The 23,909-nt window shown below is 32.7% G+C and overlaps 1 protein-coding gene across 1 annotated transcript in view; it reads left to right on the top strand.

The window, feature by feature from the left end:
• Nucleotides 1-23,909, top strand: part of LOC142331700 (uncharacterized) — a 30,259-nt gene that overhangs the window by 3,684 nt on the left and 2,666 nt on the right. Inside the window, exons 3-4 of the mRNA XM_075377733.1 lie at nucleotides 4,894-5,124; nucleotides 6,279-6,542. Of these exons, the coding sequence (XP_075233848.1) occupies nucleotides 4,894-5,124; nucleotides 6,279-6,542 (495 nt within the window). The remainder of the gene's footprint in view (nucleotides 1-4,893; nucleotides 5,125-6,278; nucleotides 6,543-23,909) is intronic.

Below are 23,909 nucleotides of genomic sequence, written 5' to 3'. Positions count from 1 at the left end.
GATTTGTAACGTTTTGATCATATATTTGTTAAAAAAATTACCACTAATTTTAAAATACATTTGGAAGTCTAATTAAAACAAAACTCTTGAATTATAATTTCCTTCTGTTCATACCCATGTTTTATATTATAATGATAATGTAAATTCATTTTTATCCTAAGAATGCTATCTATTATTTTGAAAATAATATAAGATGGAGCAGATGTAAAATCAATCAAAGGTCTCATTCGGGAAAAAAATACTAGGATGGTAAGTTATGATCAAATTAAGTATCCTAACATACCTATTGAAAAAACAATTAATATAATAAAAAATAAACTAATAAATTATCATGAAGACTTAAATTTATTGATAACATCATCGCTATTATAAGGAATATATGCCAACAGAATTACTTACCGACAGATTTAATGATAAGTGTTTTGCACAGGAAAATACCTTGCCTACGGTATTTCCTTTGTCAGCTATCATGTCTGAAATTTACTTACAAGATTTTGAGAATAAATTAGTTTATGGCATTATTCATACACTTAATGTTTTATTATGGACTCTTCATGTTGATGTTTTGTGTTTAATACGGTTATATATAATGAACACTTCATAATTATAAATAAGCTTAATTCATATATAACAATTTAAAATTTCCTTTAGAAATAAATTTTCTAGATGTTAGTATTGAAATTAATAATAATTAAACTGTAACTTCAGTATACAGGAAACCTATAACCGATAAATTCACAGTTCATAGAAGATCAGATCAGCCTTGGGCTCACAAAATTAACATACATACAAATATGATTAATAGAGCAATCCATTATACACAAAATAATAAAAATAAATTAAACATGGAAATAAATACTATAAAACAAAACATATTACAATTCTTAATAGATACAGTGATTTGTTAATTGATAATATATAAAAAAAAACAAATGTCAAAACTTAATAGTACAATAACTTTAAAAACCAATAAATAACTCACAGAAGGTTGAAAATGTTTACTTAAAATATTCATACACAGATAGCGTTGTTAAAAATATAACTAAAGTTTACCATAATAATAAATTTAAACCTGCATATAAAACAAACAACCACATAATAAATTACTTAAAAAGCAATAATAATAATAATAATAATAATAATAATAATAATACTGATTCATATAATTTATACAATTTATGTGGGGTTTATAAGATAAAGTGTAATGATTGCAAGAATATTTACGTAGGTAAAACCAATAGATCTTTTAAAGCCAGATTTTGTTAAACATTTTAGGCATTATAAAAATAAAAAGTTGGGTTTCTCTAATGTTGCTGATCACCTCATTAATAATAAACATTCTATTTCAGATATTAATACTAATTTAGAAATATTGGAAATTAAGAAAGGAGATATAAAAAGTAATAATAACAAAAATCTAGATATTTTGGAAAAGTATTACATATTAGTTGAAAATCTCTTCCTTCTAAGCCATTTTTTAAAGTTAGGAATCAGGAACTGCTTCAGGATTTGCCTGGAAGGAACACAGGAATCTTTGCAAAAACTTTGATCAGAGCGACATTAGAAAGTAAAAAACTAAAAATATAAAGAGAGGTTCTTATTATATTAATACATAAAAATAATGATTTTCTGAAATAATGGGATTTAATTATGTGAAGATAATAAGTAAATAAAACCAGAAAAGAACAAAATAATAATCTGTTAAAGATGTTAATTGCTAAATATTTGAGTATTTATTTAAATAATACATATTAAAGAAACAAAAAATTTATATGTTTTTTTTTTCTTAATAAGTAAAAAAATTATTACAGTGACATTTTAAAATTAAATTAGTTGAAAAATTATTTAGCTGTATAGGTAATTACATTTTAGATGCAATGTAGTCATTATAAATATTTTATTATTACAACAAGCTTGACAGTCAATTAAAACACTCAGAGCAAAACAATGTGGTTTGATCATGCTGCAAACAAAATTGATTTGATTATCCCATGAAATTTATGAATTTTACACTTTAAGTGACCGAAGTATTACTATTCTAAAAAATTGCAGTATGATCAACTGGATTAACAATTGAACAGTTTATAGTTTTATCTATTTTTTAAATTAGATAATTATTATTTCTTTAATAAATTATATTTTTTTAAACTAATAACACAGAGTTTTCTATCCTTTAAAATAATTATCTTCAGCTATACATACAGTGGCATCATGTACAAAATAGATAAATATGAATAGTGTGGTATTCTATGGAAAATTATTTATAAATATTAAGACAAGAAAAGGCCTAGGACACTTCTTCAATGACCCTATGTTCAAAATTTTGAAGCAAGGATTTTATATCCTTTGTGGATTGTATTATCAAAAGATGAATTTTCAATCTTCTACTTATGATTAATAAGGTACAACTTTAACCGGTTGCAAGCTGCTTCTCTGTCTCCACAATCACTAAGCTTTTTCATTTATAGGAAATGGGGAATGAATCAGGAGCAGAGTGATTTCACAGTTTCTCTGTACTTTATTCAATTTTTTATGTAAAATTTAATGTAGATCTTTTGTTCCATCATTTTCAAACAAAATAAATTGTCACTTGTAATAAAATATGTCAATTACTCGGCTGTAAAATTTTAAATACGTTTAATATGGCTGAAAGTATTGATATACAAGGTGCTACCCAAAAGTTTGGGGAATTTGAATTTCGTGCGCGAAACATTGCTGTTACAACCTGCTTTTCTTTCTTTCTTTTTCCTGTTTAGCCTCCGGTAACTACCATTTAGATAATTCTTCAGAGGATGAATGAGGATGATATGTATGAGTGTAAATGAAGTGTTAGTCTTGTACATTCTCAGTTCGACCATTCCTGAGATGTGTGGTTAATTGAAACCCAACCACCAAAGAACACCGGTATCCACGATCTAGTATTCAAATCCATGTAAAAATATCTGGCTTTACTAGGACTTGAACGCTGTAACTCTCGACTTCCAAGTCGAGAGTTACATAGGTAAGCTATTTCATTTTTATGGTAAAATTCCCTGAACTTTTGGGTAGCACCTCGTATATTATAGACAGTAGTATCATCAAATGGGAAAAAGATGAAGTCAGTCGAAAGGGCAACGTGTAACTCTAATTTTTTTATCACATCTCATTTGTGTACATTATTAATTATATTTTGAACAATATGAAGCATTACATAGTGAATGCTTTACAATACACCTCTTCTGTAATAACAATTCATTTGTTGTTTGTTATAAGAGCTTGTTACAAAAAAAGTCACTCTTTTTTGAGGTAAATTCAATATACATTTACATTACTTTAATTCAAGGTAAAAATAAAATAATAACAATAATAAATTTAGAGAAAAATTTTAGTTACATTCTTGTTAAAGAATATTTAATCCGAATACAAATCATAGCAAAAGCATGATGGTTAAATCAATGACGGAATGTATGAACTGAAATTTGGATAGAAGTGATGTGTTTTGGATCAGTTGAGGTAATGAATCAGTGTGTTGTTTTCCCAGCTTCTAACAATCCACAATAATGACCTGGAAGAGAAATGTGGGTAAATCAGAACAGGTAATTAAAAAATTAATGTGTCTCACTGCATCCTTCTTTTCAGCATCCGTAGTGAAAGGAATACTCTTAATATCCATCTTGTGAAAAGAAGTGAAAATCACAGGGTACCAAATCTGGTGAGTACAGAAGGTAATCTGAACCTATTCCATACAGAGGGTGTGGAGTAAGTTCAGACTTCATCTTCATAAAAGCTTAATAGTTGCATGTAATATGTGTGGCTGAACATTATTGTTTTGTGGAATTATCGAGTAAATTGGATTGTCGAACATGATAAACCTCCCGGGTACTTTTTTCATAGAAAAAAGTAATAGTAAAGGGAAGTTTTTTATGCAACACTTCCTCAGCTATCTATTGGTGCTTTTTATTTTTACATATGATTAAAAATAAAGTTGTTATTGACTTTAATTTGTTAATAAATAAATTAAATAGTTAATTGCTCATGTCTGCTAGGGCACATTTTTATTCTACATATTTTTCCGAACCCATTCCAATAATTTATTTGATGTAGTAAATTTTTTCAAGGTTAAAATCTCTGTTGACTCAGTGTAGCCCAGTCTTACAATGTGTCCTACTCTCATGTTTTTTTTTTTGAAATGACTATCCAGGTGGCGATGCGCTGTTATGTGATGTGACAGTCATTTTGAATTGATTCATCCACCTGATTTTGGTGCTTCTTATTGGTTGACCGCTACGAGGTTATCCTCATTATTTGATTTACCAGCTTCTGTTGCATGAAATTTTATTGCCTACCTACTTGCAGTACTTTGATCAACAGTTTCATTACCATAAACAGCTTTTAGATGACGATGAATGTCAGTAGCATCCATGTTTTCAACTGTTAAAAATTCAATCATAGCATATTGTGTTAGATGCCTTAACGTGGCAGGTGTATTATACTACATAACAATGATGACGTGACAGAAAATTAGATTGCATGGGTCAGTGAGTTTTGGAATGTTCCTAGGAAAGGAATGAAACTCAAGATGGCAGCTCCTATCAGTTTTGCAGTTGAGAACAGACACTGTTTTCTCCTGTTTTACATTTCAGTGTGCATTATGTTTCAGCTGCTCCTTGTACATAATACTTAACAAAAAAAAAAAAAACATTTGTCAAAGTTATCTTTTAATTTTTAACAGACATTGCAACTGTAAATCACTTATTTTCAATAAATTATGGGCAGAGGACTCTTCCACAGTTAAGAATTGTATTACGTATTTGATAAGAGATATCTCATATTTGCAGGATAAATAAGAAATGCAGAACATTTGAAATGATAAATATTTAAAAATTATCTTACATGGTTTTTAATGATTTGCAGGCTGGTTGTACACCATTGCATAAAGCAGCATCCTCTGGCCACAAGGATTGTCTCAGTGCTTTATTGAAAAAGGGTGGTGATTTAGCTGCTGAAACAAATACTGGCGTTACTGTTGTTGATGAAATATTCACAAATTTGACACGTCCTGTTGATTTTTTACTTAGAATAGTTGATTCTAAAATTACATTTACCCAACATAATTCTGTACTTAGCAGTGATCATGGATGTAAGGTAATTTTATTTTTATTATATAGTTTAAAAAAATTTAGTTCATTTATTTATATTGATAGACGAATTTCTTTACGTAAAAAAAATTTAATTAATTGCTAGTACAGTTTAATATAACAGTTTTTTTTGTTTTAAACAAAACAAAATTTATACCCCATTAAATGTTTTTATGAATGAACATTCATGAATTTTTACTTTAGGAAAGATTTGGAGGCTTGACTTTCTCATAAATTCTGGGTCAGGCTTTTCATTTATCACAACAGGGACGAGGGTTTACTGTGTAATGAATAGGCCATTATTGGGCCATTTCACACAAAAAAATACAGTTATATAGACAATAATAACTGCTATGTTTTTTGTCAATGATTATGGTTAAGTATGACAGATAATCAGCTACATACTAACCAGATAATCATCTGTCAGCTGAATTTTGTATCTTAAAAACTCGTTCTGATTTTTTGAAGAAGTTCCCCAAGGTGATATTATACTTTATATGTAGTAATAATGATAATAATATTATAAATAAACATTTAACAACAATGACAAGCTTAGTATTTTATTAAAGCATTTTAGTTTAAAAGAGTACAGCCTGATTTTATTGCAAAGAAAATCAATTTGATCATCTCATGAGAACTTTTCATTTAATAAAAAACCCAGATGTTTAGCTTTGTGGGGAACAGAATATAATTGTATCATCTGCGAAAAGAGTTATAATGAATGGCTCACAATTTTTTACATTTTATTAATAAACAATAAAAAAATAATATGGTAATGCCTTCTGAAAATCTTTTTAGAATTGGTTTGATTATTTAATTAAACCTTATAGTATCATCCTGTAATTATTCAAGCATTAAATGTTGCAATTCTTTTTCAGAAATCTTATTCACTGATAAATTAATAATGTATTTTATTCATTGAATACATTAATAAATATTGTATTAAGTTCATTTTTAATTTCCTAAAATAGTTATCATGTTAATAAAAAATTAGTAAAAAAAGTTTTTAAGTATAAAAAAAAATATTGAGTTAATATTTAAAAAATCTATTTTTATCATTTAAAGTCAACAAAATAAATTAGTAAATAGTATTGATTTTTTAAAAACTAATAATACTTTTTTTAAGGAAATAATTTTAAATACTTTCTTTTTTTACAACAGATATTGCTTGATTTTGATTTGTTAATGCCAAAAAATATTACGAAACAAAAATCAATATTGTTATTATTAGTAGAAGAACGTGGCAATTCAATAATACAGCATCCATTAATAGAGGCACTTCTTTCTTTAAAGTGGAAGAAAATGAAACTGATATTTTTATTGTTACTTATTGCACATGTTTGCTTTGTAATTACATTATCAATATACGCTTTTGCTCTGGTTCATAGCGGTGATGTAAGTGAAACATCCAGCTTTATTTGGATGGTAAGTTACAGGTCTATTTTTGGTTTTTTATGTGTCGACCGTGGATTAGATTTTATTAATCATTTCAACTAACTCAATATTTAATTTTTCCATTAACTCCTTAAAGATTAACTGTCTACTCCTTCACGTGAATAATTTTTTATTTATTTCAAGGTTTTTTTTTTTAATCAGATATTCATTTAAGTCAATAAAATATAATTATTTTAATCTCAATTAAAATAAGAATATTAAACTCCCAAGTACTAAAAGCAGATTATATCTGTAATAATTTTATATGACTGGTTGTGAAAAGCTCAGGATTTGTTATGAAAAGAGTTAATGATGAAGCAGATGTTGGAATTTTACGATCATCACCTGCTTTATCCATTAGTTGTTTTTTACTGTAATTATATCAGATGAGTTGCACATTTCAGAGAAACTGTTTTTTTACAGTACTCTTTTTTTACTCTTCACTTTTGTTCAGATTTTTTAAACAAAATGACATTGGCGTACTAAATTGTATTTGTTAAACACAATGTTATTAATAAATATTTTATTCTGTAGTAAGCAAATCAAACTTAAAATATATTAATAAATATTTAATAATTTAGTGTAATGAAAAATTTCCGAACTAAAATTATGATCGGGTGTTAATTTTTGTACAATAAAAAAATTCCATTTCTTATTTATAAAATACATAGTTAATATTGAAGATTATAATAAAGATGTTTTTTAATAGGATAAATATGTATTTGTTATACTTTTTAATGCAACACTGTTTAATTTCAAATTACACCACTGTTATTTTATATTTTAAAAGATTATTTTTTTAATAATTAAAGTTATAATTTTGTTAAAATTAGATAATAGTTGAGACCACAAAATTGACAAGATATTTACATCTCTCTCACTTTCTCTCTTTCTGTCTCTGTACCTGTCTCACTCTGTCTCTCTCTCTATCCCTGTATCCCACTTTCTATCTCTCTCGCTCTTTTTGTTGTGTGTGTCTCACTCTCTGTCTGTCTCTTTCTCTCTGTCTTTCACTCTCTCTCTGTGTGTCTCTTTCTCTCTCACACTCTTAATCTGTCTGTCTCTCTCTCCCTCTGTCGCTCTTTCTCTGTCTCACTATCACTGTTGTTGTCTCTTTCTCTCTCTCTCTCTCTCTGTCGCTCTCTCTCTCCCTACCTCTGTCTCCCACTGTCTCTCTCTCTATGTCGCTCTCTCTCTCCCTATCTCTGTCTCTCACTCTCTCTCTCTCTCTCTATGCCAGTCTCTCTCTATATGTGCCTCTCACAATCTCTCTGTCTGTCTCTCACTCTCTCTCTCTCTCTCTGTCTGTCTCTTTCTCTCTGTCTCTCACTCTCTCTCTGTCTGTCTCTTTCTCTCTCACACTCTTACTCTGTCTGTCTGTCTCTCTCTCTTTCCCTGTGTCGCTCTTTCTCTGTCTCACTATCACTGTCTCTCTCTGTCACTGTTGTTGTCTCTTTCTCTCTCTCTCTCTCTCTCTATGTCGCTCTCTCTCCCTATCTCTGTCTCTCACTCTCTCTCGTTCTCTCTCTCTCTCTTCTCTTTGTGTGTGTCTTTCTCTCTATCTCACTCTTTGTCTCTCTCTCTCCCTATCTCTGTCTCTCACTCTCTCTCATTCTCTCTCTCTCTCTTCTCTTTGTGTGTGTGTCTCTCTCTATCTCACTCTTTGTCTCTCTCTCTCCCTATCACTGTCTCTCACTCTCTCTCGTTTTCTCTCTCTCTCTCTCTTCTCTTTGTCTCTATGTTTTTCTCTGACTCGCTCTGTCAATCTCTCTCGCTCACTCTGTATCTCTGTCTCTCTCTCCGTCTGTGACTCTGTCGCTGTCTCTGTCTTTCTCTTTCCTTCTCTCTCTCTCTATCGCTGTCTCTCTGTCTTTCTCTCTCTCTCTTCCTCTCTTTGACTCACTCTCTTACTCTGAATCTCACTCTCTCTCTCTTTCTGCCTATATCTCTGTCTTTATCTGTCTCTGTCACTGTGTCACTCTCTATCTCTCTCTTCCTCTCTCTGACTCACTCTCTTACTCTGACTCTCTCTCTCTCTGCCTATATCTCTGTCTTTATCTGTCTCTGTCTCTCTAACTCTCTGTCACTGTGTCTCTCTCTCTCTGCCTATATCTCTGTCTTTATCTGTCTCTGTCTCTCTAACTCTCTGTCACTGTGTGTGTGTGTGTCTCTCTCTCTCTTTGTCTCTGTCTCTGTCTTTCTCTTTCCTTCTCTCTGTCTCTCTCTCTCTCTTTCACTTTCTATCTGTCTATCTTCTCTCTCTCTCTCTCTCTCTCTCTCTGTCTGCCTCTCAAACTCTCTCTTGTCTCGCTCTCTCTCTCATTGTCTCTCTATCTCTCTTTGTCTCTCTCTCTCTCTGTCTTTCTCACTCTCTGCCTTTCTCTATCTGCCTCTCTCTCTGTTTTTATCTGTCTCTGTCTCTCTCTCTCTTACTTGCTCTCTTTCTCTTTCTCTCTCTGTGTTTTTCTCTCTCTTGTTCTTTCTCTGCCAATCACTCTCTCTCTCTCTCTCTCTCTCTCTCTCTGTCTTTTCGCCTCTCTCTCTCTCTCTCTCTCTCTGTCTCTATCCCTCTTTGTCACTCTCTCTGTCTCTATCCCTCTTTGTCACTCTCTTTCTCTGTCACTTTCTATCTGTCTCCCACTCTCTCTCTGTCTCTGCCTCTCTCTCTCTTTCTCTCTCTGTCCGTCTCTCTCTCTCTCTCTTTGTATCTCTCTTTCTCTCTCACTCTTTGTCTTTATCTGTGTTTTTCTCTCTCTCGTTCTCTCACTCTCTCTGTCCCTGTCTCTGTGTCGGTGTCACTGTCGCTGTCTCTGTCTGTCTGTATCCCTCTTTGTCTCTCTCTCTCTGTTTGTCACTGTCTATCTCTCTGTCTTTCTCTTTCTCTCTCTCTCTGTCTCTGTTTTTCGCCTCTCTTTGTCTCCACCACTGTCTCTCACTCTCTCTCTCTCTCTCTCTCTCTATGTGCCTCTCACTTTCTCTCTGTCTGTCTCACACTGTTACTCTGTCTCTGTCGCTCTCTCTCTCTCTCTCTCTCTATATGTGCCTCTCACATTCTCTGTCTGTCTCTTTCTGTCTGTCTTACACTCTTACTCTGTCTCTCTCTCTCTCTGGCTCTGTCTGTTACTTTCTATTTGTCTCTCTCTCTGTATGTCACTATCTCTCACTCTCTCTCTGTCTCTCACGCTCTCTCTGTCTGTCTCTTTCTCTCTCTTTCGCACTCTCTGTCTCTCTCTCTCTCGTTCTCCCTCTTTCTGTCTCTCTCACTGTATCACTCTCTCTCTTTGTCTCTCTCTCTGTCTTTCTCCCTGTCTCTCTGTGTTTTTCTCTGTCTCTCTTTGTCTCTCTCTCTCTCTCTCTCTCTCTTTCTGTGTGTGTTTCTCTCTGTCTCTCTCTATGTTTTTCTCTCTCTCTCTTTGTCTCTCTGTCTCTATCCCTCTTTGTCTCTTTCTCTCGCTCTGTCTCTTTCTCTTTGACTGACACTTTCTATCTGTCTCTCTCTCTCTCTTTCTCTCTGTCTGTCACTTTCTCTCTCTCTCTGTCTCTTTCTCTTTGACTGACACTTTCTATCTGTCTCTCTCTCTCTCTCTGTCTGTCACTTTCTCTCTATCTCTATCTCTGTCTCTGTCTCTCTCTCTCTGTGTCTGTCTGTCGCTGTCTCTGTCTCTGTCTTATTCTGCATATTGAAAGTTTATTTTCATAAAAATTTTGCCTCATTTAATGTGTTGTAAAACTGTAAAGATAAAAAATCTTACAGTTTTTAAAGTTAACCAAATTAATTAAATATTAAAATACAGCTCAAGGAAACATAACAAAGATCAAAATTATAACTCAGTGACTTACGTTACTTAGGTTCAACTTATAGGGTTCATGTTGTCAATAGGTACAGCTGGTGATTAGGTAACAATTAGGAGGATCACTGCATTAAAGAGAAAATATTTGAGAATAAAAATCATATAAAAAGTCACTAATTTATGCCAGTGATTTAAGAGATGGATTAACCACCCCAAGCTTTCATGTTACTTTTTTACGGATTTCAATACTAGATTGTGGATACCAGTGTTTTCAATTAACCACACATCTTAGGAATGGTTGATCTGACACTTCATTTACATTCATCCTCTGATGAGGATGGTGGTGGTTCCAGAGGCTAAACAGAAAAGAAAGCTTCCATGTAGAGCAGCTCAAAAATGTTTAATGAAAACTTTAGATTACAACAACCCTAATCAAAATAGCAGCCATCTGATATTTTTCAGCTAGTTTCAAAGGTAGCCCCCACAGTAGAAACAAATAACAACTCGCATTGAAAGCTAGATCGCTTTGAGGTGAAGCATTTGCTGAATTTTATTTTTTTTATTATTTCACTGTTACTGTTTAAGAGTTACTTTTGTACATAACTGAAAAAACATTAAATGACCACCATTTTAGTTAGAGTTACCTATTAGAATAATGTATCACAACTCTAGCCTTTCCTTTAAAGATTTTTGAGTTGGCCTTGAAGAGGGGACCTTGGGATGCGGTAGGTTTTTAACCAAAAAATAGATTTTTTGAGGTAAACCATTTGCTGAATCTCATTTTAAGAGTTGAAATTTATTTCAGTGTTACTATACTTCATGAATACTGTGTATATATATAAATTCTTCTTAATTCAGTAGCATGAAAAACATGGTTTGCTTAGCGTAATTTTTTATCTTATAATCAAATCAGAATAATATATATTTACACTAAAATATAGACAAAATATTACAGTTTAATAAAATATTAAACTGAAGATGATGCATACAGAAGAAAATAGGATTGAAATGTCTTTTTATTTTTTATTGAATCAAATTTAGATTTAAAATAACTTATGTTTTGAATGTTATAATTATAAATAAAGATGTAGGTTATGTACTTGAAATAATCGGCTGAGTTTTCTGTCTTGTTTAATTGTAACTGTGTTATTTGAGGATAATAAAGATTTATTTTACTTTTTGACTGGCTTACTCTTCTAACTTTAATTATATTCTGTGATTAACATATTTGATATGATATACATATTAAATAAATTATTAAATACATTCAGGAAATACATTCAACTAAATCAGACATAAAGAAATTTTTTTTGAAATATCACGACTCCACCACCACCTAGGAGGTCCATGTTTTGCAAAAATATGTCGTTTCACGTAGCAAAGATATATTCTGAATATGAGCCAAATTTGACCATAAATAAATTTTTTTTTTTAATACCACGATCCCACGACATCGCAAAAAAATCTCGTTTCATGTAAGAAAAATATATTCTAAATATGATCCAAATCGGACCATAAATAATTTTTTTTGAAATATCACGACTCAACCACAACCTAGGAGGTCCATTTTAGCAAAAATATCTCGTTTCATGTAACTAATATATATTCTGAATATGAACCAAATAGGACCAAAAATAAATTTTTTTTAGGATATCATGTACCCTACCACCATCTAGGAAATCCACGTTTTGCAAAAATATCTGATTTCACATAAATCATATCTGTTGAATTTCCAACTGTGAATTTCATGAGTTTGAGGCATTTGTGGGTAGACTCAACGATGTCATTGCCAAAACGCCCAGGAAGATCATCCTGATGGGTTACTTGAATTGTAAGGCTGTTGTCGCCAGTAGTCCTTACAAAAACTGCACGGCAAGGTTCTTTCAGACCCCATGACAGTGAATTGTCTTTACTGCTTAAATGACCACACACCTACCTGTGTGGCGAGGGGACATATCTCAATTCTGGATTTAACCATAATGGACAGATGATGGGAGCGCTCCAAGTGTAACTGGACAGTCCTGCAGGACAAAACGGCAAGTAATCACTTGGCCACACTGTTAGAAATCGAAGACCCATTGTTTTGTGTGATAGCCATTGAGAAACCTTTTAAGACTGACATGAAGGCAAGTTGCAACTGTTGTTGAAAATGTTGCCAGACAGAGCAGAGATGGTAGAAATTTGATGCTCTTACTCAGTATATTTGTGGACTGTGCAAATAGTGCATATGCAAAGTGATCTTCAGAGTTTATGATGCCAAAAATAGCGGTTAAGGGTTGCAGGAGGAGATGCATATGAAGAGGCTGCGCAAAAAGATATGTAGCTTCATGACACTTACTAAATTATGAAATCAAGCAGTCTAAAAAAATAAATGGAGAAAATTCTGCAGAAAGCTCAATTCAGATCCATGAGGACGAGCCTATCAAATCGCTATGAAACGATTTAGTAGGCGGCTCCCCATCCTCATGGAGGAGATAGAGAGACTCCCACTGATTAGATTGTTTTCTTGCAAAGATAACGGTGCTACTGAATACATCAAGTGTGACAGAAAGCGCTTCACACAAGATGAGGTGACGGCAGCCATCTTCAAACTGAAGGACAAAAAAAGTCCCAGGAGTGACATAGTTGGGCCTTGTTACTCCCTCCTGGAGATTAGAGGCAGGCAAAATAAAGATCAAATATCTGAACAGGGGGGCCAGACTGCCGTGCCAGATTTACTGCCAGTTGGCAGGTTGGCTGCCTTAGAGTAAAAGGACAAAATAAAAAAGAACAAATATATATACCCTGGGCTCAGCTTTACTTAATTGTATGTCTGGCCCAGGGGAGTAGGGTGAAAAAAAAAATGTAAATAAGTGAAGTTTGTATATATTAGAAGAGTTGCATACAGTGTACAGTAGCATGTGAATGAGATGTATTTGGTATGAATGTAAGGTGTGTGGATGCACATGATATTGAGGTAATGTTTTAATGGCAATTCCAACACCACATCACATGAGGGAGTGGTTTTTAGTGGGTACCACTGCAGTAGACGGTGAACCCCACACACCCAGTATGTATGGGCTGCTGGGCATTTGGGTTAGGCAAATTTCCCAATTCCAACGGGAAAAAAGTGTGGGATGAATTCAACTAGTGTGGATGTATTCCGAGTATGTTGAGCACCCATGACTTTCTATGTAGAAAAACTTTAATACAAAATTAATAATGTTATGTTTTTATATTGAATAGTTTTCAAAATATAAATAATTCAAATCAGATGATTTTTTTTGGGACACGCTTATATTATATTAATATACTTTACTTGTATAATTATAAGAATGTATTCTTTTAAGAATTAAAGGTATTTCAAAGATTAAATCATTCCAGTACTGGACAGCAAAGTTTACAGGTACATTTTTTAATGTAATTCAAAATTTCAAAACAGAAAACAATCTGGAATAACAAATTATTAAAAGAATATATTTTAATGTAGTTATAGAATTCTATACCAACCAAAGATGCAGGATAATCTATAATTGGAAATTATTATGATAAGTTTAATCTATCGGATTTTCAAAGATTAAAATATATGAGTAATTATTTATTATTATAAATTAATGGTAATTCATTAAAAATAAACTGTTCTCCTTTAGCGAAGGATGAACTAATGCACAAAACAAGTGAAGAAAGCCATATTCCATTGCAAGTGATAAATTCGTTGAAAAATTAAATACGCCATTTGTGATAAACCCATTTCATGATTACTGAACTAAGTGAAAAAACCATTATTCTCAAAATACACAAAAATACATGTTTATTATTTATGTTACTGAAAAGAAATTATATTTATAAATAAGATATTAATTTAAAAAAATGAATAATATAATTCTGTAATATATATTCAATGCTTTATACAGACTAAGATGTAGATCAGATAATCAGAATTGTACAACAATAAAAAAAAGTCAGTTAAATCATTATCATTTATTGACACTAAAATTATATATACAAAACATTAAATTCATGACTAGCTCCATTACTTATATAATAAAATATAATAAATAATTTGTTAAATTAAAATAATTAACTATGGTAATTAATAATTAATTCAATGAACCATAATTAATTTTAAATAATATAATCACTGAAGGAACAATTAACTTCATTAATTATGAATTGCACACTATCTAAATTTTAGGGCACAAATAATTTGTGAACAGTACAGTACATAAGCGTGCATTAAAATATAAAATTCATTTTATATTATATAATATCACCACTAATTAACAATAACAATTAAACAATAACAATGTTATTATGTTATTTAACAATGACATTAACAATAACAATTAAAAAATAGTTTATTACTTTAATTTTTTCTGATAAACTTTAAAAAAGCATCTGCTACTAAAATGCAATAATTTCTGCTCTTCTTATTTCATCTGCATGTACTTCTTTTCTAATTTATTTAAAACAAAATTTGTGTATATTATCAATACAATTAAATATCTTTATGATTAAAATATATTATTTATTTATAGATAATAATATTTATTTATATATAATTTATTCTACGCATCATGTAACGAATAGACATTAAATAGTGATATTTAAAGTTTTCTGACATACATTTTTTACTACCTTATTAACATAATATAAAAGAAAAATTACAACTTTTAAAATTAAGATTATTTACTTCTTAACAACCGACAAATGACAGTTAATCTACATTAATCACATTAATAGACACATTTCATTACCAACATGTTATTCTCTCAATTAAATTTAAAAAATCAAAATAAATTATTTTTTTATAAAATACATCTAAAATACCATCAACGTTTTTAAAACAATAGTAAGATCTCTCTCAACTATTCATCTGGAAGTTTGTGGGTTTGAATCCTAGTTAGACTTAGCATATTTGCAAAACAGAATATTTCACCCTCATATTGTAACTATAGGATATAAGTTCTTTTTTTTTTATAAATAAATATAAAAGTAGTTTCTTTGTAACACATTAATTTAACTGTATTCCAGTAATAAATTGTCAACCAATTGTTAATAAACATACCTACTTTTTGAAACAAGATTCAACAACTGGCAAGAATCTAGAATTATTTAATCAATCCCTTACCTTTGTAATTTAATTTATATATGTCATCATAAAAATATATATATATATAAACAATATTAAAAAAAAAACTAGCCAATCCTTCCCTCCTAATGTTAAAGAAACTTAAACAAAACATGTCAAACAAGAAACGAAAAAAATGTATCAATTTTAAATACTGACTGAAAATAAATCCTCTATGAATCATGAGATCTTGCCATTGGTGAGGGGGCTTGAGTGCTCAGGGATACAGAGTAGCTGGACCGAAGGTGCAACCATATTGGAGAGGTATCTGTTGAGAGCCAGACTAAGGAATGATTCCTGAAAGAGGGCAGCAGCTCTTTCAGTAGTTGTTAGGGGTGTGAGTCAGAATGACTTAAACGGCCATATCAACATCACTCAGTCCTCTGAGTACTGCGCAGCTGAAAGCAATGGAAAACCACAGCCACTTTTTTTTCCCAAGAAAATGTGGCTCTCTGCTTTTTGATATAGCAATGATGCCTTCCTTGGTAAAATATTCCGGAGGTAAACTAGCACCCCGTTCGGATCTCCAGGTGGGGACTACTAAGGAAGGGGTCCCCAGAAAATTAAAAAATAACATTCTACGAGTCGGAACGTGAAATGTTAGAAGTTTAAAAAAGGTTGGTAGGCTAGAAAATTTAAAAAGGGAAATGGATAGGATAAATGTGGATGTAGTAGGAATTAGTGAGGTTCGGTGGGAAGAGGAAGGTGACTTTTGATCAGGTGATATTAGAATAATTTACTCAGCTTTAAATAATGGGCAGGCAGGAGTAGGTTTCATAATGAACGAGAAGATAGGGAAGAGAGTAGAGGATTTCAAAACGCATAGCGATAATATCATTGTAATAAGGATAAAATCAAAACCTAAACCGACAACAATTGTTAACGTCTATATGCCTACAAGCGCCCATGATGATGTTGAGGTAGAGTGTGTATACGAAGAGATTGATGAAGCAATTAAACACGTAAAAGGAGATGAAAATTTAATAGAAGTTGGAGATTGGAAAAGGCAAGGAAGGAAATATAGTGGGTGAATAAGGGCTGGGCAAAAGGAATGAAAGAGGGGACCGACTTATAGAGCTTTGCACGAAGTATAATTTAGTAATTGCCAACACCCAATTTAAAAATCACAATAGAAGAATATACACTTGGAAAAAGCCAGGCGATACTGCAAGGTATCAGATAGATTATATCATGGTTAAGCAAAGATTAAGAAATCAACTTGTTGACTGCAAAACTTACCCTGGAGCAGACATTGATAGCGACCGTAATTTGGTGATAATGAAATGTAGATTGGGGTTTAAAAACCTGAAGAAAAGGTGTCAGATGAATCGATGGAATTTAGAGAAGCTTGAGGAAGAGGAGGTAAAGATGATTTTTGAGGAGGACATCGCAAGAGGTCTGAGTAAAAAAGATAAGGTAAAAAATGTAGAAGAAGAATGGGAGAATGAGAAAAAGAAATTCTTAAATCAGCAGAAGCAAACTTAGGCGGAATAAAGGGAACTGGTAGAAAACCTTGGGTTTCAGACGATATATTGCAGCTGATGGATGAACGTAGAAAATATAAGAATGCTAGTGATGAAGAAAGTAAAAGGAACTATCGGCAATTAAGAAATGCTGTAAACAGGAAGTGCAAACTGTCGAAAGAAGAGTGGATTAAAGAAAAGTGTTCAGAAGTGGAAAGAGAAATGAACATTGGTAAAATAGACGGAGCATACAGGAAAGTTAAGGAAAATTTTGGGGTATATAAATTAACATCTAATAATGTGTTAAACAAAGATGGTACACCAATATGTAATACGAAAGGTAAAGTTGATAGATGGGTGGAATATATTGAAGAGTTATACGGAGGAAATGAATTAGAAAATAGTGTTATAGAGGAAGAAGAGGAAGTTGACGAGGATGAAATGGGAGAAACAATACTGAGATCTGAATTTAAGAGAGCATTAAAAGATTTAAATGGCAGAAAGGCTCCTGGAATAGACGGAATACCTGTAGAATTACTGCGCAGTGCAGGTGAGGAAGCGATGATAGATTATACAAACTCTCTCTCCACGTGTGTGTGTGTGTGTGTGTGTGTGTGTGTGTGTGTGTGTGTGTGTGTGTGTGTGTGTGTGTGTGTGTGTGTGTGTGTGTGTGTGTGTGTGTGTGTGTGTGTGTGTGTGTGTGTGTGTGCGTGTGTGTGTGTGTGTGTGTATGAGAGAGAGAGGGGTGGATGAAAGTCATTAAATACTTTTTTTGCCAACTGTTGATAAATTAGTTTCCTAAGAACATCAAGCAAAACTATTTTCCCTTAATTAAGTGTTGATTTAAAAAAGTCAAAATTTACAGAACTGAAAACATCACTTTTTACTTTTTAGGGTAGTTAATTTGAACCTTACACTATAAAAGTAACTCTACAGTTACTTTTATACAGATTTGAATACTAGACTCTGGATAAGAGACTCTAGACTCTAGATAGTGTTCTTTGGTGGTTGGGTTTCAATTAACCACATACATCACACAAAAAGGACAAAACTTGCCCCTTTTTGGGTTTTTATTTATTTTTAAAGTTTCTTGATAAAAATTGATAAAAGTTTCTTGAAATATTTCATGGAAGATTTTGGGTTTAAATTTTGGTCAGGTTTTGAATTTTTTTACACGTTACAATACAATTTTAGTACAATATTTTAGATACAATTTTAGTATCTTCATCATTGATAACTTTAAATGGGTTTCACACCTACAGCTACTTAAAATAAGTACATACATTTTATTTAAAATTATTTAGTTACGTCTGATATCTGGAAAGTAAGTACAGTTTTGTTATTAAAAAATACTAAAAACTTCAAAGAGGATATTTTTATTATTACATGGAAAACATACCTTTTCCAGTTTTCTGCATAATCTTCACCATTATTAAGGCACATTTCATATCTTGTAATCAGTTTTTTCATTGCGTTTTCAAAGAATGGTGGTGCCAGTGAAAATAACCTCTATTGTAGAGCATTTTTCTTATCAGCATTGTCGTCATAACACTGACCAGCAAGGGATCACTTGAGATAGAGAAACAAGTGACAATCACTCAGTGTCGAGTCAGGATAAGCTGGGTGGTTCCAATTGATTCCAACCAGACTTGAGTTCATTCAGACTTGAGTTTCCTTGGCAACATGTGGATGAGCATTGTCATGAAGCAATATTGAGCATGTCTCTCCTTCTGTTTTACATTCAAGATGCAGTATTTTTAGTATCAATACAAAAGGAAGTATTTATAGTCTCTTCTCTTGGCAAAAAAAACCAACCAACAAAACCCCTATCTTATCCCAGAAGTTGATTCCTACATGATTTTTTGTCTTGAAGTGGTTGTTTTGAATTTCTGTTTTTATGGAGATTTTTGTCATCATTTCATAAAACGCTGTTTGAATTTTGCAGTTGTGTGAGAGACCCAAATCTTGTTACTTGTCACCATTTGGCTCAAAAAAATAATCTCCATTATTTTCATATCAAGTAAAAAAGACTGATATGCCATCCATTATCCTTATATGCCATAAATTTGCCTGTGAATTTCTGCTGCAGAATTGTTTTTTGCCGTCAAAAATCATATTATACCTCATACTTAATACTTGGCAGGATCTGAATTGTAGCACTCATTATATATATATATATATATAAAACTAATAACAAAAATAATAAATTGTTGCTAATATCTGGCTATTGTTTAAAGTAATTGAGGTATGCAAGCACCGTCTGTTTACATCACATATATAAGTGGTAAATTTAAGACAGATCGTACTTTAAAAACACTTCTCGTTACTACAGAAGAATTATGTCTCTTCATCGTGGATTCATGGCAGTCATGTAGTTCAAAGCACAGAGAAATGTAACATTAGTGAAAGTGGAACATCTCAAATTGAAAAAAATTCAACTTGAGCAACAGGGTTCCCAGTAATTTTTTGACTGTGCAGTATACAAAAGCCCGTGGATGATCCGAACTAATAAAAATTCGTGTCTGTTCAGATAACGAAAAGTTCGGATTATCGAGAGTTCAATTGAAAGATATAGGATAGGGTATCGAGGAGAGTTTTGGAACTCGAAATAAGTGTCGAAACTCTTTCTTTTAATATTTAAACACGCTTTTATTATTGTATTAATATTTACTTTCTAAAAATGGATTATATTACTGTTTGTTTAAAATGTCAGTGATTTCTGCCTATTTCATTGAAGTTAGTGATTTTTCTACTGCATCTTTTAGTATATGAGCCAATACTAGTATAATTTTTTTTTTTCGAGGGTGAAAAACGTCTTCACGTTATCATCGCCCAGATTTTTTTTAATGAAAAAAAATAAAATAAAATAAAAATAATTAAAACTAGTAGGTAAAAGTAAAACTTAAAACAATCAAACTAATAATAAAAAAAAAAAACAAAAAAGAAAAGCAGAAACAATTTAATAAAGTCCGAGATGGGTGTAAAGGCCCATTCTCGGGTAACAAAAGCACTAAAATAATAAATTTACAACGCAACGCCGCATAACATTTGCAGTCCACGAGTATGTGGCGCACAGTCATGCGGCAGTTGCATCATGCGGATAGGGGTGCTTATCCTCTTGTCATCAGCTACTCGTGTCTCCTATCCGCAACCGACAGAGGACTACTTCTTCACGCCGAGATTTTGAATATGAGGAGTCACATGGCAACACAGAATCTTTAATCTTCCGGAGTTTATTATCTACAGTAGCCATCCAGTCACCTTGCCACCTTGATCTTAAAGATTGTTTTACATAATTAGTAAAATCAGAAGTAGCAACTCGGGTGGTTAAAGGAGGTTGATTGCATGCATCTTTGGCAGCGGAATCTGCATGTTCATTACCTGGAATCCCTACATGGCTAGGGACAAAGCAAAAACTTACTTCTGTGTTACGATTATTCAACTCGGAGATTGAGTTGTAAATTTCAATGACGATAGGATGTTTGGAATAAAAGTTTTTTAAGGCTTGGAGAGCACTACACGAGTCACTGCAAATAAGAATTTTTCTATATTTAGGGTTAATGATGTTTAGAGCCTTATTTATAGCGTATAGTTCAGCGGTAAACACACTCGTAATACCGCGTAGACCAAACATATAAGTTCTTTCATTGACAACAAATGCACAACCAACGGTATCATTTTGTTTCGATCCATCAGTGTATACAACCGCATCTGGTTTCATCTTGGAGAGAATACACTGAAAGATTTGCTGGAAGATAATAGGTAGTGTTGATTGTTTATTGTATGTCGTAAGGTCAAAAGTAAAATTTATAAGGTTTATTCTCCACAGAGGATATGAGCAAGGATACGTAGGAAAGAATGACGGTGTGTCAACATTTATATGCTGCAGCAGATGCCGGGTACGGTCACCTACAGGTGCAGTACGACGTGGATGGTCCTCATTCTTTCCTAGATTAGGATTTCTAAACACTGAGTCAAGAACCGGGTGATTTGGCTGTCCTCTGAGACGAGCAAAATAAGATAATAAAAGCTGGTCTCGTCTTTCCCAAAGTGATGGTTCATCACAGTCTACAAGTAACCTTGCGACAGGACTTGATCTAAACGCGCCTGTGGCAAGCCGAAGGAGAGCACGATGTACACTATCCAGCATTTTAAGCACGGTTTGACGAGCTGAAGAGTAGGCGACACAACCATAATCTAAACGGGAGCGAATAAAGGAATAGTAAAAACGTATCATACATGACCTATCGGCTCCCCAGTTGGTGTTAGTAAGGACTCGCATCATATCTAGAAGTTTGGAACATTTTGTTTTTAATTCTTTTATATGTTTGACCCAAGTAAGACGGCTATCAAAATATAAACCTAAAAACTTGACGTAAGTAGAGATAGTAATGATCTCTCCATTCAGGAAAACTTGTGGCATAGAAGGGTTTTGTAACCGAGAAAACATTTTGTTTTTTCGGATGAAAAAGTGAAACCAGTAATCCTGGATCAAGCTTCAAGGTGAGATATAATGTTCTGCAGTAGTCTCTCTGCTGTGGGTGTTGAACGGCTTGCAATGTAAATAGCAAAATCATCAGCAAATAGAGAACATGAGATAGGAGCCTGCACACATTTGGGTAATACTGTTTATGGCTGCAGAAAATAAGGTGGCACTTAATACACTACCTTGAGGCACTCCATTCTCCAAGATGACACTACCTGAGAGTAAAATTAAATGTGAAATGTGTAGGAGCTCAATCAAGTAGGTAATACTGTTGGTAAAACTGTTTAAGACATTGCTTGAATTTCCAACTGACAATTTATGGAAAATAAACTAGTAATTTTAAGAAAATGTATCGGTTACTACGATAACATATTGATTTACCAAAGAGACCAACTCGGATCAACTGGTTGGTATTTCGCCACCCAGAGGAGTGTCTGTTTTACTCTAACGGGCCTTCCCACCTACCAGCTTAATATCCAGCATGGTAGGTCGGCCCGCCGGTCAGATCTTTTGAGTGCTCTTTATTTGTGTTTTTGACATCATACCATACCTTGGCTAGCCGCAGCGTGTGTCACATCTTTTCTCTTAATGTCACGTACTTATTATCCCCTTGAGTCCCCAGCGGATCATTGATGTTGACAGACCTAAGCATGCCGACTCTCACCGCTGGGGCTATCCCACCCTTCCCTATTCTAATTTTTAAAAACCCAGTTGCCTTTCGTCTGCGTCCATTGTTTTTAGCACCTTTCTAATAAAGTCGGCTACTTTTCTCCATTTTTCTTCACTTTGCAACATTTCAGCATTTATTTCTCCAGTCCTCATATCTGCAATTCCTGAATCTAGCCTATATTGTGCCCGTTTGTTACAAACAGTAAACGTGTGGTCAGCATCATCATCATGGCCACAATACATACAGGCCGGTTCTAGTCTTTTCCCAATCTTATGCAGGTAATTATTGAAATTACCATGGCCCGTATAATAGTAATCTATTTCACCATGCCTCCTTCCAAGCCAGGCCTGCAGGTCAGGGATCAGCTCTTTTGTTCTCTTGGCTGGTCCCTCCTCTCTCCATCTATCCTGCCATCTGGATAATAGCCTATGCTTATTATATATACTACCTACCAGCATTTATTTCATTAGCAGTTTTTCCATTGCTTAAATGTAATGAATGGTGCATCCTGCGAGAACACCTTTTCACTGAAGACGAAAGGTTCCTCCTAAAACCAAGAATAAACTATAAATGTCAAATAAGCTTTTGTGAGATTTGTTTTAACTTACCAATATTGTAAAATTTTTATTACATCTCCAGCTTACTGGAAAAAAGTAATATTATATAAGCTTATAGTTAACTTATTATTTAAGTTTATTAGATGTTTTCCCGTATTACATTATCATTATAAAACAATTTTATTGTGTGATAATGATATAGGAACATGTTTTCTGTCATCAACAATCTGAATCATTTATTTTCTTCTTTTTTTGGTAAGCTCTGCCTAAAACCTATTAATGACTATCTCAAAAACTAACTCCTCTACTACTTCATACTGTGGACTCACAATTTCTTAGATTGATTACTACTATATTATTAATTAAAAGTTTTATTAAAAATTACTCAAGTTTGAAAAGTACATAAACTTTAGTCAAGATATATGGTAATGGCAGAGATATTTAATAAATAGGTTCTCATAGACTGAATGCGAGAAGCTGAATATAACTGTAATGTAAGGTGTTTATATTTTTTAATGGCTGATATTTTTAATAATGTTAATGTAATTATTGTTGACTGGATTATTTGTAACGCTCAAGCTCTCATGGCAATTGTTCTTTAACATAGGACTGTTATGGAAATCCAGTAAAAAGGGTAGCTATATCAAGCCCTAATTCTTTGAATTAGATACAAATGCTTGATGTTCTGAACCAAGGATGTAAATTATCAGTAAAACAGATAAAGTCAAATATAATTACTTTTTTATTGTTTTAAAAGGTGCTGCAAAAATAATTTTATTTATTAAACATTAATGCGATCCAATGTAGATTCCCTGCATTAAACAATATTAACAAATGCAAATATAAATTTAATAACTTATTCAATAAATATCTTATATGTGTAATAAAATTTAATACATATTATAAATTACATTACACTAACAGGCAGAAGAATGATGGGTAGAATAAACCTAATGCTAGGTGGACAGTTGCTACGAGAGACATGATAATGTACCTGGGGGTACAGATCAACAAATCATGTAAATTTAGTCAACACATAGTAGACAGTTGTACAAGGACCTAAAAAAATCTTGAAATCACTGAATGTGTTGATCACTATTCAGTCGGCTCCAAGGGCTTCCAAATGCCGATTAATCATGTCAATGATAATTTCAGTGTTATTGTATGCTGCCTCGGTTTGGAGTGGAGCAATGAGAGTCATGAGGAACTGGGCATGTTTACACAGTCCACAGGTGAACGTTGTTGGGTTTTAAAGCTCGCTGTTTATTAAAACGTCGATTA

This window comes from Lycorma delicatula, chromosome 10, assembly GCF_047948215.1.
Source record: "Lycorma delicatula isolate Av1 chromosome 10, ASM4794821v1, whole genome shotgun sequence".
NCBI lineage: Eukaryota > Metazoa > Arthropoda > Insecta > Hemiptera > Fulgoridae > Lycorma > Lycorma delicatula.
Note: the sequence above shows the minus strand (reverse complement) of the source record. Positions and strands in the feature narration are given on the sequence as shown.